The 17,901-nt window shown below is 46.2% G+C and overlaps 3 protein-coding genes across 10 annotated transcripts in view; 2 read left to right on the forward strand and 1 right to left on the reverse strand.

Annotated features, from left to right (window-relative positions):
• The window catches only part of LOC120894685 (calcium-binding mitochondrial carrier protein SCaMC-2), a 29,978-nt gene extending 15,007 nt beyond the window's left edge, over nucleotides 1-14,971 (forward strand). For 6 of the 8 annotated variants that reach the window (XM_040297431.1, XM_040297428.1, XM_040297430.1 and 3 more), the window contains 3 exons: nucleotides 10,316-10,474; nucleotides 10,544-11,111; nucleotides 11,186-14,971. In XM_040297431.1, coding sequence (XP_040153365.1) covers nucleotides 10,316-10,474; nucleotides 10,544-11,111; nucleotides 11,186-11,391 — 933 coding nt within the window. In that variant the 3' untranslated portion in view covers nucleotides 11,392-14,971. Of the gene's footprint in view, nucleotides 1-2,667; nucleotides 4,161-5,333; nucleotides 6,882-10,315; nucleotides 10,475-10,543; nucleotides 11,112-11,185 lie in introns of those variants that run through there. The other 2 variants (XM_040297434.1, XM_040297435.1) reach the window with 2 other exon arrangements.
• Nucleotides 14,972-15,370: 399 nt separating this feature from the next.
• Nucleotides 15,371-16,112, reverse strand: LOC120894689. The gene has a single exon (XM_040297442.1). The coding sequence runs from the start codon at nucleotides 16,045-16,047 to the stop codon at nucleotides 15,475-15,477; it is 573 nt and encodes a 190-aa protein (XP_040153376.1). The 5' UTR covers nucleotides 16,048-16,112; the 3' UTR covers nucleotides 15,371-15,474.
• Nucleotides 16,113-16,441: 329 nt separating this feature from the next.
• LOC120894254 lies at nucleotides 16,442-16,897 on the forward strand. The gene has a single exon (XM_040296735.1). It carries the CDS (start codon nucleotides 16,493-16,495, stop codon nucleotides 16,835-16,837), a length of 345 nt encoding a protein of 114 aa, XP_040152669.1. The 5' UTR covers nucleotides 16,442-16,492; the 3' UTR covers nucleotides 16,838-16,897.
• The last annotated feature ends 1,004 nt before the right edge of the window (nucleotides 16,898-17,901 follow it).

Below are 17,901 nucleotides of genomic sequence, written 5' to 3' on the forward strand. Positions count from 1 at the left end.
ATTGGCACATTTTTGGTTTCCATTTTTTTTTTGTTCGGGAGGAGTTGAAATGGCGCAGTTAAGGTGTACACAGAGCTCATATTAGATCATCAGGATCAGGATGGAACCAGCTTTATCCTGTAGATCTTGTGGGGTTGATTAGAGCAAGAGATCTTAAACAGTCTGAGTTAGTAAACATGTTACAAGATCAGGATACATCCAGTTTTTTCCTGTAAATCTTATGGAAGTTGCTGGAGTAAGAGATTATCCACAGTTTGAGTTAGTAAACAGGGTACAAAATCGGAAAGAATTCAGCTTTTTCCTACAAAATATTATAGGGATGATTACAGTAAGAGATCTTGAACAATCGTACTTAACAGGTTTCAAGTAGAGATGGGTAATTATGATTCAGATTGTTGCACCTGGAGAGAATCTTGGGATCTAAATCTCAAATTTTGGGATTGATGAATCATCAAAAAAGTATGAATGTTCAATGATCCAAGATCTCAAATCTTTAAAGATGTATGAGTCTCCAGAGTTTCATGAATTCTAAGAATTATCTCTAAAGATTCATCAACATTTCGATGTAAATGCATCGTTGAAGACTCACATCAAGATTTTCATCCCTCATCGCTGTAGCTTCATATGAGTGAATCTTTACTGCAGATTCAGGAAGTTCTTCATTAGTTCCAAGGGCTAATGCAGCTTGAGCTTAATGATCTAACTTGATGCGCTCCTGTACTTGATCTTGAATAATTCTCTTCAAAACATACCATTATGCCAATGCCCTAAGTTAATTAAACACATACCAACGTTCGCTGTTTCCTTGTCGTTAGGTACAGCAAGCAACAAGCGTTGGCCACATTTCACCGTTTTGAAATACGTGTTGCCGCCATCACGCCGCATTTAATTCAATCAACGTGTCTCTGTACATTTGTAGTTCTTTCACGGGGATTACATCTATGGCACGTTGTTGCCAAAATAATTAAATTACATCTTGCAGCCTCTGCACCTTCGGAAGAAATATTATTGTTGCCGAGTCAGGTACTAACCCGGCGGGAGGGAAGTTTTGGTGTATTGCTTTCGATGTGCATTGCATTCCGTTATCAGTTTTGGACGAGTCTTGTTTGCTACCCGAATGACGCAAAAGAGGCTGGAGTTACACACAGCAATGTTTTTGTGGTCCTTTTTTTTCCTGTGCAAACGGAACTGCTTAAAAGATCATAAAGATTGGATTGTACAGACGCCTTTTGCGTGGTGTTGTCTGCGAGATAAGCCAGGCGGTCAGGCGGTTTTCGTTACGCCAACTAAGCTCTACCTAGTCCGTCCTACCTTCGATCACATGGTCCGGAGCGTGTACCACACACTCGGAACGATCGAAAGGCATCCCCGGAACCAAATCGGCGTCGTCTCTCTTGAATAACCAAATGTCACCAAAGCGTGATCCAATTAATACATTTCCGTAGTTTCGTGACACGTCACGTCTGACGCGTCGGTCACCCGCTGCTGCACGCTTATCAGTGCCGGAGCATGCATGCGGCCAGCAATGTGTGACAACTGAAGCGTATCGTGTCTAGGGCGTCTCTCTCTCTGTCTTCCTTACTACAAACGATAGTGCTAAAGTCCGGTACGCGCTACGGAGGAACGCTTCATGAACCTGCTGCGTACACTACTGCGTTCTACGCAAGGCGTGCTACGTCTCTGCGTGTTATACACAACCACCAGAATCCTGTTTACAAACACTAGAAACCGGGCCTTTTTCTGGCGATCGCGGGATGACGTCAGGGCACGGGCTGTGTGTTATAGATAACACAAACAACACAGGTCCGCTTTTCCTACTGCCGCCACCGTTTTGGGCGTGTATGGTGACGTTTTCGCACTGAAATCTTTTGCCAAAGCTGCTGCCCGTCGTCCGTATCCGGTTCGTACCGGTTCGGTTTGGTTTTTGGGAGGGTGGGTGAACAATTTTTAGCACCACCTAGGGACATCGGGTCGCTTTCTGCTTGAATGATTGGTCCAAAGGTATGCGGATCGTTCTTAAGGCGCTGCAAGTGTCTCGGTGGAAGCGGGTTTGAGTTGCTCTCTCTATCATTTGATGGACATTGGACGACACGCGAATGTCAATTTGCAGCTGTGTCGGACAGTAAATTGCTGTGAATTGAAGCCAATCCCCCGCCTAATGTACAGTGAACTACAGTAAGCAGTAGAATGCAGTAGAATGTTCCTGAATGTTCCACCAGGACCTAACAGGCACTTACTTGACCTAGTCAATGTCAATGTGTCCTAGGTTTGCTCTATATTTTTATGAACTTGATAGCTTCCACTGCTCTAATTCTCCATTTGTGTACGTAGAAATGAATGCTTTCCGTGCGAAACAATTGCAAAAATCGTCCTCCACTGTGTGTGTCCGCAACATATTGCAGTTTCACTTGTACGACGATGGACCGTGCTTCACGTGCTTTTACGTAATGATGTACGAGGTGTACCGTTTGCATCCGCCTGTGTGTACCATCCATCCATCCATCCCCACCCTGCTCCTTATCTTCTAACGTGCTTCGGTCGGTCTCGACGACAACGACGAACTCGCTCGCTCTCGCTCTACCAAACACACTTACCGTCTCGATCACACTAGCGCGCTCTCTATCGGACCTCGTTGCCATAGCCGTTGGCGGGGGATTGATTTGCCGCGAGTCGGTCCGCGCTTGTTCAGTGAGAATCTTGCCACCGTTGAGACTGGACGTGTGGTTTCGCTAGCAGTTTGCGAAATTGCACGAATTTTCTAACAAAATCTCGCGCCAGCAACAACCACCAGGGCTGGTTAAAGAGAACCTGCAAACCTGTGTCGCATTAGAACGGATTTTGTGGCACACACACTACTCAAAGTCATAGTAGGCATCGAAATTATCGCTCAAACCCAAAACTGACGCAGCTGGATATTATAATATCCAAAGAAGAAACCAAATTAGACGTGATGCTGTTGTGCCTAGAATCCTGCAACCAAACGAAGTAATTTTAAAGTGATGCTACAGTCCCTCCATTTTTTGTTTGTTCCTCTCTTTCATCCTAGGGGGGTGTGTGATCTGTGATTTTTTTTGTTTCTGTTTATCCTCCCCCAGTGCAACAGAAAAGTCTTGCAAAAATCAGTGAACCTTCGGGTTAAAAGCGCAGGAAATAAGAAAGGAAATCACCGCGTGCCTGTGCCTGTGGTCATTATCTTTCATTGCGAACCAACCGCGGAGGTTACTCCGATTGTGTGTGTGCATTAAAAAGAGAGAGAGAGAGGGAACGTGTGCGCGCTAGTGTGAATAACCGAAAGAGAGCAAACGAGCGTCTGATTGCTCCCCACACAACGACTGCTGAACCTGACACTGTGAACGAAATTTAAGTCGCTGTTGCTAAGGGCTCCCCAGCTCCAACGCTTACTCGAACAGCTGTTTGATACCGTACCAAGCATTCGAATAGTCGTGATAGAGAACTTGAGAGAGAGAGAGTGTACAGCTGCAATCTCTCTGCGAACAACGGTGTGCTATATACGTTAGATTGGTGCCTGAGGATGCCTTAATAAAACTCCACGTGGTTGAGTTTTTGGCCCCAGAGGCTGCAACGTACGCTTTGGGGAGTTGTTGAGAGTGAAATCCACTCGGTTGGTTGGTGAACTTAGGATAGCAGAGCAGCGATAGAGAGAAATAGTGAAGAAAGTCGTGAGAGACATTGTTTGTGACACACATACCTTAGGCCGTGGTGTGGTGTACTGTGCGTTTTTATACATATACGGTCGGTAGAAGATTCTAGAAAGAGGACCAAACATCCTCCAAACTCCCAAGAAAACATTGTGATATTTGATAGTTTCTAATAATCAAATTCCGACCGCAAACGAACCGGTGTTACACGTCGAGAGATCTTATCCAAAAATCTCTCGAAACGTTAACAAACTCTAAAACAGACATCATCTGTGTGATATATAAAGCCTCACGTGTAGGAGGTGTGGTCTTGCCCGTACATTTAGTACCGTAGTGTGGTGATTCTGTTTTTAGTACCTGAATGGTGCGGTAATCGAGTGACGGTAAAGGAACAAACAAAAAACACACACAAACAAAATGGCATTCGAACAGAACACACTGCAAGTGAGCGGCGATGGGCTGGACGACTTCATTCTAGTCTTCAAGGAGCTGCTGTCATGGGTAAATATCTATCGCGTCCGCCCGAGCGTCATCAATGCGCTCTTATCTTATCACCTACAAAGAGGGTTATTCTCTAGTAATTAATGGAGGCTACTACGTTCGTGGAATTTTACACTTCCGGTCGTCGTCGTCATCATCTCTCTCCCCCCACTGGTGCGAGTACTACTGAAATGCATCCGGAATTAGGTAGGAGGAAAACAAGATGATTCATCGCGCGAGGCCCTAAATACTTCAACTTTCAACTTGACTCACATACTCACAAGTCTGTGGCTTTGGTTGGGGTGGAATTACCAAACCCCCCATGGGGAAGTTCCGCTCGTTTGACAAGGGAGAGAAACTCGGCGTCGGTTGCTCGCTCGCCTTTGCCAAACTGGTTTTTTAAATGAGCGGCTTGAGCGCGCGCGCTTGGCGCAAAGAACGTGCGCACTGTTGCTAGGCAGCGCGCGCGCGAGCCCTCCGCGTGGTAAAAGCCGAACGCTTGGAAGGTCGCGTTAAAGATCAGCACCCGTCGTAACGCAAATCCCAAAGCGTGATATGAAGCATTTTGTTTGCATTTTCTTGTTTGGGGATTTCTTTCACTCTTGTTATTTCATTTGGAATAATTAAAACAGATTGCACATCGCTGTTGCTTTCGACTGCGCTGTCGCGGCACTGATCCAGTGAGCGTTAGTAATTAAGTGTCAATTAGCTAAGTAACTACGGGGACAAACACACACACCCCCAATGGCCATGACAACGCAGCGGTCTGTATGGCGTCGTGCATAACTTTTAGGCGCCGGCATGCCGTTTTGGCATGACAGGAAACACCCACGCTTCGTTGTCGTTAGGAGGATATTTTACGCTTCTTCGAGCAGACGGCGGAATGAAAATGAATAGAGCTTCCTTCCCTGGCCTTCCAGAAGCCTTTAATGTTTGCCCTGCTGTGTCTGTGTGTGTGTGTGTTTGTCTGCATACGATTAAAACTGTTTCTTTGCTCCGTTTTCTTTCTGTTTGTGTTTACTTTTCCTAACTATCCCTTTTGCAAAGGACTTCTGCATTTAGCCCCATGATGTGTCCCAGTTTCAATGGTTAGTTTCTACAAGCGGCGCGGAATTGCCTTCTTTTGAATGGCTATGTCAACGGCACGGTTGACACACACACGCCGGGCTTCTCCCCTAACTTCCCTTCACTCACAACTGAGGGGGGGAAATGTTTGGTCCTTTTTTGTGGAAAATGTCTATTTATAACAAAAAAGGCAACACTGTTTTCCACTTGCTCTCTCGTCTCTTCCTGCTGCGCTGCCGTTCCTGTCCACTGTCACATCAAAGTGGGAACGATGCACACTCCTTTGGGCATGCGCATTTGGTCGGTGTTTGGTCGACGATGACTGTTTTTGACGAACACACAGTTGCTCAAAATGTTAGAAACAAAAGTGTGCTTTTTTGCTGTTGTGTTGCTTTTGACTTGTGTAACATTTAGAATGACATTTCCTTTAGGTCCTCTGGTGTTGTTTTTTTTTGGTAGCAAACACAGCTATACAACGAAGAGAGAGCAAGAGAAAACGCATCTTTGCTTTGGCCGTTCGAATGAGCCGAAGCGTCTTCTCGTTCGTGTTGGTCTATTGCAATGGCATTCAGCTGGTTTTCAGCAATGGTTACGTGTCCCTCCGATCGAGCCTGTGCTCTGGCATTTGTGTGAATGCAATGAGAAGCGGGAAAGGATTTCCACGGCCCTTTAGACACGGGCCCTCTTTCACGGCACAGAAACCCAGTGAACCGTGCGAAAAAAACGCCGCAAAACCCTCGCTCAAAGGAGAAGCATTGTGGGAAAGAGCAGCACCGAACAGCAGCGAGAGCAAACATTGGCTGGCAGGTGGAAAATTGCCGCTCCGAAGAGCTTTTTCCCGAACCCACACGAACACACACACGCCGGGTGGCCGGCCCGAACATTTCGCGAGAAGCGATTTTTCCTTTGCTGTGCTCACACACTGAGAATGGTCCGTGTTTGTGTGTCCCCATCACCTGCTATTTGCTGTAGGGAAAATACATCCACGAACCCGAACCTTCCCAAACACTCTTGGTGGTGCTCGTTTGGTTTGGGGGTCCCGCTCGAGGCGCCCGCGAATGAACACGGGAATATATCCATTCGGGTTTGCCGTGCCAGTTGCTACCAGACGGTCGCGTAACGCGTTGCTACACTGTGGTCGTCCGGTTACTCTCTGCGTGAAGGTGCGCTGGTTGGTGTCGTGCTGTGTCGTGAGGTGCCGCCGCAAGCCGTCCCAAAAAAAGTGCAGAAAAGAGGGAACGAAAAGACCGTCCCAAGGACGCCAATAAAAGCGTCGAGAAACGCATTCGGTCGAAGGAGAAGGAGCGTGTGGTGCCACGGCACAGTAGTGTGCCGACGGTGAAAAACGGAACCACAATCATTCATCGTGATGAGTTCGTTGGCAATGTTTCGCGTTTTTGGGTGAATTCTTTGGGCGAAATTCCTAACCCCGTGCTCTGCCCGTTTCCGCAAACGCAAATTGCGCATACAGCCCTTCATTAGGACCCTCGCTCGGACGCGGAAGTTACGTTATTCAGTTCCGCTGCTATCGACAACGACGACGTTGGTGGTAGTTTATCGATCCTGCCCGCCCGCACGCACGGTTAGAGAGGACTCCGGGAAGGTGCAAATCAGCTGCCGTCCAGCGCGCGTATGGATACACTGGACAGTGATTTCTATGTCGAGCTAGTGATCAAGGTACTGCATCTAACGATGTCTTCGAAAGCTAAGCGAGATCAGAAAAGTTCGCGTTCGCGTGACGGGTTGCGCATAGCTACACAGTGCTGCGACCCCGGATAGTACTCACTCCTCCCACGGGTGGTGGGGAAAGGAAGAAGAAGCTGTGTTTTTTTGCGGAGTACTATTTTTGTCGACTTAAAGTCTTAAAATCGGGGTAGAGAGAAGAACGTCACGTTTACGCTCCGCAAGTCTGGTCTTACGTAAGTTTGGCGATAGAAGAGAAGGTATCGAGAGGAGCGGATGAGAGGAGGATGTATCGCTTGCCGGCGGTGTACAATTTAAACATTGCAAACTGAATGCTGGCTTGCTTCAAAACCCAGATTTCCTCCCATTTATACATTGTGTGTAGAAAGAATTCAGGGTTCAAAAGAACGTTGGTTTTTGGTGTGTGTTTTTGATCCCTCTGGCCCGGTGTTGTAGGTGTTGTTGCCGTGCCAATAAGACGGTGCCGTGCCCACAAAATGCTGATAAGGTAGTTCCACAAATCGGACACAACATCATCAACAGGAGCATGAGTTGTGAAAGTGTGCTTTATTGCAAAACAAATCTTCTTGTTGCTAGGCAAAACCCAAAGCCGCTTTAGCATTGACCCCCACACCCCGAAGAGATGTTTTCGGGGGGCGATAGGAAGACGTTCGCCTGTTTGATGTATATACACACAGGCCCCCGTCAATAAATGTTGTGGCCCCCTTTTTCCCCAGGCTTTTGATAAGGGTTTGATTTTTTCGGTGACTTCTGGAACACGGACAGACCCTCGAGAAGTAGATTATTATGTGGAATGTTCATGCCGCCCATACTGGCGGTATGTGAGGCAACTTGGTTTGGGGGGGAACTATGAATCGACTCTTTTCAGCAATCAGCTGTAACTTTGGAGCAGTGCCGATGACGGCAGCTTCACGTGATGTCAACCCGTTTAAACGTTACAAACGCTCGATTAAACAACGACAGCAAATTTAATTACATGTCTCCGCTTTCGTGACGACGGCGACGGGATGGATTGAAAGTTGTGGAGACACAGGGATATAGACAACCTTCCCTCCCGGTGGGGGTTGTACTGTCAATAAAAGTAATTATCTTTGCGCTGCTGCTGCACCATGCGATGTGGTTGGTGGTAACTAGTATCTCTTCCATCCTTTCTTAACTGCCCCATAAGGATGTGTCGTTAAAAGGACAGTTTTGTTGTGTGTGCTTGGTTAGGTCCCTTTACCACCTCCCAGTAAACCATGTAATACCAGGGGAGGATCATTAAGGCATCATAACTCATCAATAATAATCTTTACGGGGGTTTTATTCCAACGAAAAAAGAACTAGTGACCTCTACTTCCCGTTCCTCGAGCATTGCCCTCTCACTTTCTGTCCGTCAAAATCCGGTCGTCCGGGCGTTCGACGCGTTCTTCAACAACGTGAGCATCGTGTTAAAGTAAACGCTTTGCTCTCGGATTGGGCAGTTTGTTATCAATGACGCACGTTTGTTTGGGGTTTTTTTCTTCTCTTTATTATTTTGTTGAAGGCTTTGGCTCTTGGGGTTTGTTTGCACGGTTCACAGGCATGACGAGAGCGATCCGGCTGAATCTGGTTTTGAGGTTCACATTCCCGTAGGGGCATGCATATTCGTTTCGTGACGTCCGGCTTGTTTGGACAGTTGCCGTTTAGAACAACAATTTCGTTTGGCTGTAGAATGCCTTAAAGGAGACTATCTACTGCTAATTTCTATCACAGTGTGTCCCTGAACCAGTTTAACCAGAACCGAATTTATCTGACATTGAATGCCTATTAGCTCGCGGTACACCTGCCTGTGGCGCTGGTCAACATTCTAATTGTGCTCGGTAATTGTATGCGTTGCTTTCCAGAATTCTAGAGCGAGAAACATGCAGCAGAGGCATGTTTTGGCGCAAGCATGATCGTTTGTTATGCTAAACTCCCTTCGGTGGTTTGGTCTAATGAACTTTGATGACCGACGACGATGTATGAGGTCTCACATGTTTACCCAGACTGCAAAGTCGCTTTTACTACAACAAGCAATGACGAAATATTGCCTGCATGATGCGAGGATGCCCCGTCTAGCCCCGAGAGACCGCCCTTTTGCATTGGGTGATCAAACAAACTGATAATGTCACTCACCGACAGCATGTTTAGGTCACGATGATAGGCGATGATGATGATGCAGCGCTACTGCTCACATGTGATGCGTTTTGTTCGGAGCTTTGTCTCGTTGTTTTGGAGCTCCGTTGTTAATCAATCGACACTAATCAATACTGGTTCGGCCGAGGGGAAGCAAGATCAAACCGGCAGCTCAGAAACGTGGCATGATGCGACAGACAAAGGAGAAGATGTGGGCAGGCCACGTGGATTTACTTCCTCGAAGATCAACGTAGTGTGTTGTGTTAGGACACCATTAATTAGCTCTAATTGTAGATAATAAGGGAGGAAGCATTGGTCAAAATACGGCGTTTGTTATTGCGCGTAGCTTTGATTAGTCTTGAGGTGTGTGTTCGGTATCAATTAGCGGGAGGTTAGTGGAGCATCATTTCATCGTATCTTCTCATTACTCACGCGCACAAAACATCATGTTTCGGTCTAGTGATGGGTAAGAATGGGGGAAAGTTGGAATCGGCTCTGGGTCGAATACGAACATTTTTGGGACCAACTCCGGAAAGTAGTTTCGATCAGCATTATTCGGAACTGGCGGAGTTCGGATTCATCCGGAGTCATCTGGAATCGATTTCTGATTCGGATTCAATTTCAAATTCAGATTCAGACTCGGATTCAGATTCGGATTCGGAGTCGGATCGCAGTCGGATTCGGATTCGGATTCGGAGTTGGATTCGGAGTCAGATTCGGAGTTGGATTCGGAGTCAGATTCGGATCTGAAATCGGATTTGTAGTCGGATCCAGATTTGAATTTGGAACTGGATTCGGATAATGAATTGGATTTCGGATCTGGAGAAGTGTTGTGACTCCGACTTTGGCTGACTCTGGCAGACTCCGAATCCGACTCCGGATGACTTGGATACTGAATGAGTCTGACTTCAGGCTGAACTACAAGCTTCACCGGAGTCGTTTACAAACTTAACAATAGCCGGAGTCGGATTGGAATCGTGGGAGCGCTCCAGAAAGCCCATCACTAGTTTGGTCATCTCGCAAGCACCTCGCGCCACCCATCGATCGTTACCTACGCTTGAACCTACGTTTGATCCCATATTGATCATTGAAGTTGTTTAGAAAATTTGGGTGTTGTATTCTTAAGAAGCAGCAGCAGCAGCACAACCACGCTCGTAAAAATGCTACTGCATTAGTGCTAGTTGATTGTTAATTCATCGGATAATTCATTAAAATTTGTGTCATTAAAACATATCTCTTTTCCTTTTTTTATCTCCTCCACACACACACAGTACTTGGATATCGGTGAGGATCTAAACGTACCTGATGACTTCACACAGAGCGAAATGCAAACCGGTATGTGGTGGCGCCATCTGGCGGCCGGTGGAATTGCCGGTGCAGTGTCGCGGACGTGCACGGCCCCGCTGGATCGGCTGAAAGTGTTCCTGCAGGTAAATAGCAAAGCATTTGCGAACCAAAAAAAAAGACCTTCTTCTAACGGTCCTTCTCTCCAACGGTAGGTTCAAGCATCTAAACAGAGAATCTCAGATTGCCTTCAGTACATGCTGAAGGAGGGCGGCGTGCGGAGCCTGTGGCGCGGCAACTTTATCAACGTGCTGAAGATTGCCCCGGAGAGTGCGATCAAGTTTGCCGCGTACGAGCAGGTGAAGCGGCTGATCCGCGGCAACGACAAGCGCCAGATGACGATCTACGAGCGGTTCGTGGCGGGCGCGTGTGCGGGCGGCGTCAGCCAGACGGCAATCTACCCGATGGAAGTATTAAAGACGCGGCTCGCGCTGCGCAAGACCGGCGAGTACAGCAGCATACTGGACGCGGCGTCCAAGATCTATCGGCGCGAGGGACTGCGCTCCTTCTACCGCGGCTACATTCCAAACATGCTCGGCATCATCCCGTACGCCGGCATCGATCTGGCGGTGTACGAAACGCTGAAGAAGAAGTACCTTAGCCACCACGAGACGGAGCAGCCGAGCTTCTGGTTGCTGCTGGCGTGCGGCAGCGCCTCGAGCACGCTCGGCCAGGTGTGCTCGTACCCGTTGGCGTTGGTGCGGACGCGACTACAAGCGCAAGGTAAGGGATTTTACCACTAAACTATGTTTGTTTCTTTCGCTAATGTTTGCCTTCTTTTTTCTGCACCCTTCCAGCGGTCACAATCGGTCCCAATCCGGACGGTAGCGTAGCGGTCGAGCCGAACATGACGAACGTGTTCAAGCGAATAATACAGACGGAGGGCCCGGTCGGTCTGTACCGGGGCATTACGCCGAACTTCATCAAAGTATTACCGGCCGTCTCGATCAGCTACGTCGTGTACGAGTATACGAGCCGTGCCCTCGGCGTCAACATGACGTGATCTGTTTCCCGCGTCGATCGTACACACCAGCAGCAGCAGCAGCAGCAGCAGCAGCGCCGGGAGGTCGCACACTCTTCGCTTCGTGGCATCCGCGCCTCCCCGCTCCATCTTACCACGGGGGAAACGTCACCCTTCTTCGCACCCAACTCCTTTTGCCACCTACCATTCAACCTGCCTGTCTGCCTTGTGGCTGCCGGCGAAAGTAGACATGATTTTAATGCGATCTCTTCTACTGTATCTACTTGCAGTAGTAGTAGTAGTAGTAGTTGGGATGATCGGTTGATGCAGATGTCTGTTTCGGTTCGGCATTTGCCCGTCTAGTGAATTGGAGAAACGAATTACAACCAAAACACCAAACAATTCCCCCAACATGTTGTTGAGCAAAGAGCAATAGAGCCGTTTACGGATTACTACTGATACCCTACTGCAAAGCTACAATCCATACAATCGTCCCTTTTTCCTGCGCTTCCTATACCTTTTTTGTGTTGCTCCGTTGGAGTTCGGGATGAGATTGTGCAGTAGTAGGAAGAGAAGTGAAACAGGGACGATGGAAGTAAATGTTAACCAATGAAGCAGCTGAAGTGGCAGCAGTGCCTGTGGCAGTTGGATTTGCAGTGCGCAGCAGTGGCGAGCGAAGCGACAGCGAGTCCCGAACAGCATCTAGACACACGAACGAATGAATGGCGGATGGTGGATTAAATTATTTCTCTTATTTTTAATAGTAGCCAATTTTCAAATTATTTGCCCCCCCCCTCTCCAATTCCAATTTTTCGATTTTTTTACCTGCAAAAACGAAACCAACCAACTCTCAGCGCACTTGCGCGAGCACGTGCACGCGCGCATGCCCTTCCGGACACGAATGGGGACGAGTAATGATAGAAAATGTGGAAGCGGTGGAAGTGATTGCATGTTTTGCACGATCAAGACAACAGCAACCCACTCACACACACGCACCTGTTCGTTCCTTATTGCCGTTTGGGAAGCAGCTGACAGCCCAGACCGACGGAAAGGGGTGGGAGGGCCCTTGCAACTCTCCATTTGTATCTAAATAGTAGCGCTAGTTAGGACTTGTAAAGCAATCAAAGAAAAAGTGGCTCTCTCTCTCTCGCGCTCTCACAAACAGACACACTTATTGTATCTTCCTAACAAACAAACTTCCTACTTTTCTATCATTACTCTCTAGCGGTTCGGAATGTTGTGCGAAAAGAAAGGTGCGTGCGCGCGCACACGACCGCGTCGCTTTTTGGAGGTTATAGAGGTGATAAAAGATACGAAAACGGAAGATTTCTGCTCGAACGGCAAGAAAAACACGCTTTAAACTGAATATGGCATATGATTGGTTCTAAGGTCTGCGCCTAAAGGTGAGAGAGCATCAACATGATTAACCAGAAAGTGAACAACAGGAGAAAAAAAAAATGTGAAAATCACACACACACACAGAGAAAAGGGAGAGCAGCGGTACACGAGCGTACACAACTAGTAAAGACTTTTACAATTTTAAATTATTTATTATTAAAAGGAAAACGCAGCAGAGAAGTACACAGTATGAAGGTTAAAACAGAAACAGAAAAGAGAAGAAAAAGGAAGAGGAAGGAAAAAAAAAACAACAGCACGAAGATGAGTGGAGAAGATGAAAACATATTACAATACAAACAAACAAAGTACTAAATACGAAACCACACCCTCTGGGCAAGTTGTGTTTGTTGTGCGAACGAAGCCGCGCTATCGCAGCCGTAACGATGCAAGTTGAGAAATGGGATTTTTATTTGCATGTTTTTGTTTTTGTTTTAACCATTTGTGTTTCCACTCATTATGTTATATATATACCTCATTATCAGTGTAGCACAAAGCGTTATCATGCACTATCGTTTACATTGTGTTATCTTACCTTCTTACTAGACAATCCATTCATTACTTGCTGTTTGTTTTCAAAGCAACATGTGATTTAGTATCATTTATGTTCACTTACTTATCTCATTTTTTTTCATTTACATTTACATTTACATTACCGAAACAGAGTAGAAGTCGAGTGGCCAATAATGATAATGAATTCATCTCGTGGATAGAGCGTGAAACAGAAGACTAGTTAATGGAAAACCATGATAAAACCGGAAGGATATTGCAAACAATATACTACTACTACTTCTACTACTACTATTAAACATAATTTACTAACCAATAGAAGAAAAAAAAACAAAAGGCAACGTGCGCAAACAAGCACACCTTCGTCAGCAAAACATGTTTTGCAAGTTATTTCTCCTGTGATCATGGATGTTAAACTTAAATATTATTATATACTGAAAGCATAGAAGTTTAATGCGCCTTCAACGAGAGTAAAAAATAAAGCGAAAGAGAGAGAGAGCTACTGACGATCGAAAAGTACTCTGATGAGTGTGCAACAGCTGGAAGGGAAAAGGAAGCTTACGAGGCTGAACACGTGAACCACAGTTATGCAGAGTTGAATCAAATGCATTGCAATGAATCGAACAAGCATGTATAATTCGAACGTTAAAAACTGCACCCGTCTTTTCTCTGGTTAAACATAGAGGGAGAAGTAGTAGCCACAAAACCAAATTCTCTTAAATGAAATAGAAACCGCGAAACGGACACACGCAAAGCAAACGCAACAACTGAAATAGAAAACTACACAGTGGACGGAGAGGGAGATTTAGTTAGGGTGTTAGGGTAGTAGGATGATTTTGAAAGGGTGAAATGAAAACGAGCCAGAAGTAGAACGGCACACTAAAACAGTGTGGGAAACGAACGGCGGATGATGATGGTGCGGGGAGGGGTGTATAATAACGAAAACATACGAAAACACTTTTGTGCGCATTTGTTACCAGTGCAGTGATATCTATGTAGTGGAATGTTTTCCGTTTTTGGTTTTCAAATTTACACATGAAAACGTAACACGGAAATTGTTGAACAAAAATCTAACACACACAATTCGAAGTTCATGTTAATTCATCTGTTTGAAGCTCAGTCACACACACATACAAACACAAACCATGTTCATGTAACTCTAATAGTTAACAACACGCTTAAAAGAGGTTATTCAAAAGCAAACAACATTTAACAAGAAAAAGCAACATTTAATCCCGTTCACACACACACCCTCTCTCTCTCTCTCTCTCTCTCTCTCTCTCTCTTGATATCAATAGCTTCTAACGCAAACAGCAGTGCAAAAGTGGATGAAAATAGAACCATTTTTCCCTCCATCGTGTTCTGTCGTTAGTTCAAAAACATTTAAATCGCAAACAGTACATGTGTGCGTGTGTGTGTGCATGTTCGCTGAGTGTAATACTGTCGAAAGAGCAAAGCAAAACTGGTATTTATTATAATGCACACACACACACAAACACACATCCGTCACACACACACCACGTGTCAGCCGTAAAACTGGCCAAATTTACGATATAGCAATGAAATGAATAAAGAAAACAAAAACACTCAAAAACTCCACACTTATAAATGCGCTACTTACTGCAAGATAATGTAATAGAACAATTGATATGAATAAATAAAAGAAAAAAACGGAAACGACAATTTCAATAAACGCATACCAAGCATACAGCAGCAATGATGATGGTTGATGATTTTTGGTGTCTTTTTGTTGTCATTACTAAGGATAAGAAAATGTCACTAATATTTAATTTTATTAATGTAAAATATGTCACAATCTCCAACGCATCGTTGTTTAACGACGATTTTGAAATGAACAGCTTAAAACCCTCACCACCAGATAGCGCAATGAGCGGTTCAGAAGAGCATGTATTGCAGTTTGCATAATGTTAGGAGCCGTATGGTGTGAGAGTGAGAGAGAGAGGGGGGAATATACTGTGGTAAAAAGTTGATTTCTGCGCGTTTCTTGGATTATTTTGATATTTTTATCCGTTGTTAATGATTTTTCTTAGTAGCTTTATATTCTCTGAGTTAAAAAATATGATTAAATAAAGTAAACAACACAAAACTAATAAGCTTCATTGTGGAATATAGTTTGATTTTATTGCTTTCATTTCGGTTACAAGGTTACAGTTTGGTCGAAGAATCAGTGGTTCGTTAAGAAGAATCAGCTGTTGTAGGCTACTCGGTAGTGGTTGCTTCCTCCTCAGTGGTTGTCGCTTCCTCAGTAGTGGTCGCTTCCTCCGTAGTGGTTGCTGCCTCCGTAGTGGTCGCTTCCTCCGTAGTTGTCGCTTCCTCCGTAGTGGTCGCTTCCTGGGTAGTGGTGGCCGCCTCCGTGGTCGTCGAAGCTTCTGCCGTCGTCGGACTCGCCACCGAAGTACCCTCGGGAGCAGCCGTACTGGTCGTGGGTCGGTGGAACGGAGGTCTCAACCACCAGGGACGCCCGCCGAAGGGTGGGCGCGGATGCCACGGTGGACGGAATGGAGGAATCCCAGGAACAGACCACCAGGGTCGTCCAGGCCGTCCAAAGATACCTACGGGTTGGATGGCGGGATTACGCTCCACCGATCCGGAATCATCGTCACTCGATTGGGAGCTCTCCGAAGAGCTGCTGTCGGAGTCACTGCGCTGTACTTGCTGGCGTTGAGGCTGTCCCCTTGGCCCTTGGCCAAAGTGGGGCAAGAATAGGGGCCCCGTAGCAGCGGAAGCAACCGCAATGGTAGCGGCCGCTAGGAAGATGAGACAAAGTTTCATTACGATTTCCTGTCGCTTTACTGTCGTACCGGGAAGCTCGCCGAAGGAACTGATGGCTGATGGTTCGACAGGAAGTGGTTTTTAAAGCAAACGGAAACGGAACGGAATCGCTGTATGCGGAAGTCTCGATGAAACCAATTGAGTAAATATCAAGTGTTAAAAACAAAGGCACATGTTTGTCCCTTTCCTATTAAGCTCCCTGCTTAGAGGAAAGAGTTTAATTGGAATTTCTAATTTCGAAGCGCGCTAAGACGTCACAGGAAATGACAACAGTTTTGTCTGAACTACTTCAAAATCAACAATGTGGAATAAAATTAATAGTTGAACGAAAAACACTCAAAATATTGACACAGCTGAACTCGAGCCAGCTCTGCCTGCCCTATAAAAAGCACCAACCGTCCTGCTAAGCTGATCTTTCACAAAACTTACATCAACCAGTACAAGGATGAAGTCTATGCTGGTGGCCTTTGCCACCCTGTCAGTCGCGCTGGTGGTGGTCGTGGCCATTCCGGCCAACTTCAACTACGGTGGCGGTGGCGGTTACTTCATCAACGGAACGGGCCAAAGCTTCAACTTTTCCGGCGAAAGCAATGGTACGAGCATTCCGGGCCTGCCGGATTTCGGCAGCTTCCTGCCGAACCTTGGCAATCTGACGCAACAGTTCGGTGGATCGTCGGGCGCGTTCCCGCAGTTTAGCATTCCATCGTGGACGAACTTTACCGATGCGTTCTCGTCCATCTTTCCCTTCCTCGGCAATGGGCAGGGTGGAGGTTTTCCGTTCTTCGGATGAAGCGTGGTGATGCGTTGCGATATGAACGAAAGTTAATAAAAGTATATTATGGCAGTCAAATGGTTAGGTATGGCTGTATTGCATCCGAAGCAAAGCGAATCAATGTTTTTGAGAGAATATGTCATCTTTCCACATGCTCAATCATATTTATGTGAATTGATAATTTATGTGACCACTCCCTTTGGCCTGTTCACGATAGAGCACGTCGATGTGACATGGCCCGGTCAACAAAAATTCTCCAGGATGCTCGGTCCCTGGCTGCAGCCTCCCATCCATGCAGACACCCAATCTCCGTCAGGTCTCGCTTCACCTGGTCCAGCCATCGAGTTCGCTGTGCTCCCCGCGCCTTATGCCAAACTGAGCATCGCTGTCAAACACCTTCTTGGTGGGGCATGAGTCCGGCATCCTCATGACATTTATTTGTTGACATCGAGACATTGAAGCAACGGAACTGCAACGCTCAGAGGCTGTTTGTCGCGGGGCTTCTTGACAATCGGATCGACTCGTCCGCGCTTCGTTCGAAGTTCAACATGCATGTTCCGCCGAGATCGCTTCGAGCTAGATCGACGTGGAGGATCGCCGCACTCGCTTTGGCTCCTCTGATTTGTTTATTCGTTTGTGCCGTGAGTTTAATGTCATCTGTGATCGTTGTTAAAGTTCGACCTTCTACGTGTTAATTATTTTACTTAAGACTGACAAAACGTGACAAATCGAAGACCGAAACGGTGACTTTCATGTAATGAATGTAAGCGTATTCGCTTCAAGTGGGCCACTCGCGGTCCGTTGATTTTTAATTAATAAATAACAAATAACAAATACGAATGTATTGAAACATCAATCACTTTTAAACGGCTTGTCTAACAATACGTCAACTACTTACCGAATGATACGCCTACACGTATACAATTTGTTGTGCGTGTTATGCTAGTATCGTTAATTAACACCTGAATTGACATAATACGCCTAAAGGTATGCAATTTCTTATGCATGTGTATACTATTATCGTTTTAGGGGTTTTCACTTCTTCACAAGACCGTACTACCCTTACCCGAGTGTCATCCAGT

The sequence above is a fragment of the Anopheles arabiensis genome, chromosome 2 (genome assembly GCF_016920715.1).
Source record: "Anopheles arabiensis isolate DONGOLA chromosome 2, AaraD3, whole genome shotgun sequence".
NCBI lineage: Eukaryota > Metazoa > Arthropoda > Insecta > Diptera > Culicidae > Anopheles > Anopheles arabiensis.

Coding starts and splice junctions, on each gene's coding strand:
- LOC120894689 (XM_040297442.1), bottom strand. CDS start 16,047: ATGAAACTTTGTCTCATCTTCCTAGCGGCCGCTACCATTGCGGTTGCT.
- LOC120894254 (XM_040296735.1), top strand. CDS start 16,493: ATGAAGTCTATGCTGGTGGCCTTTGCCACCCTGTCAGTCGCGCTGGTG.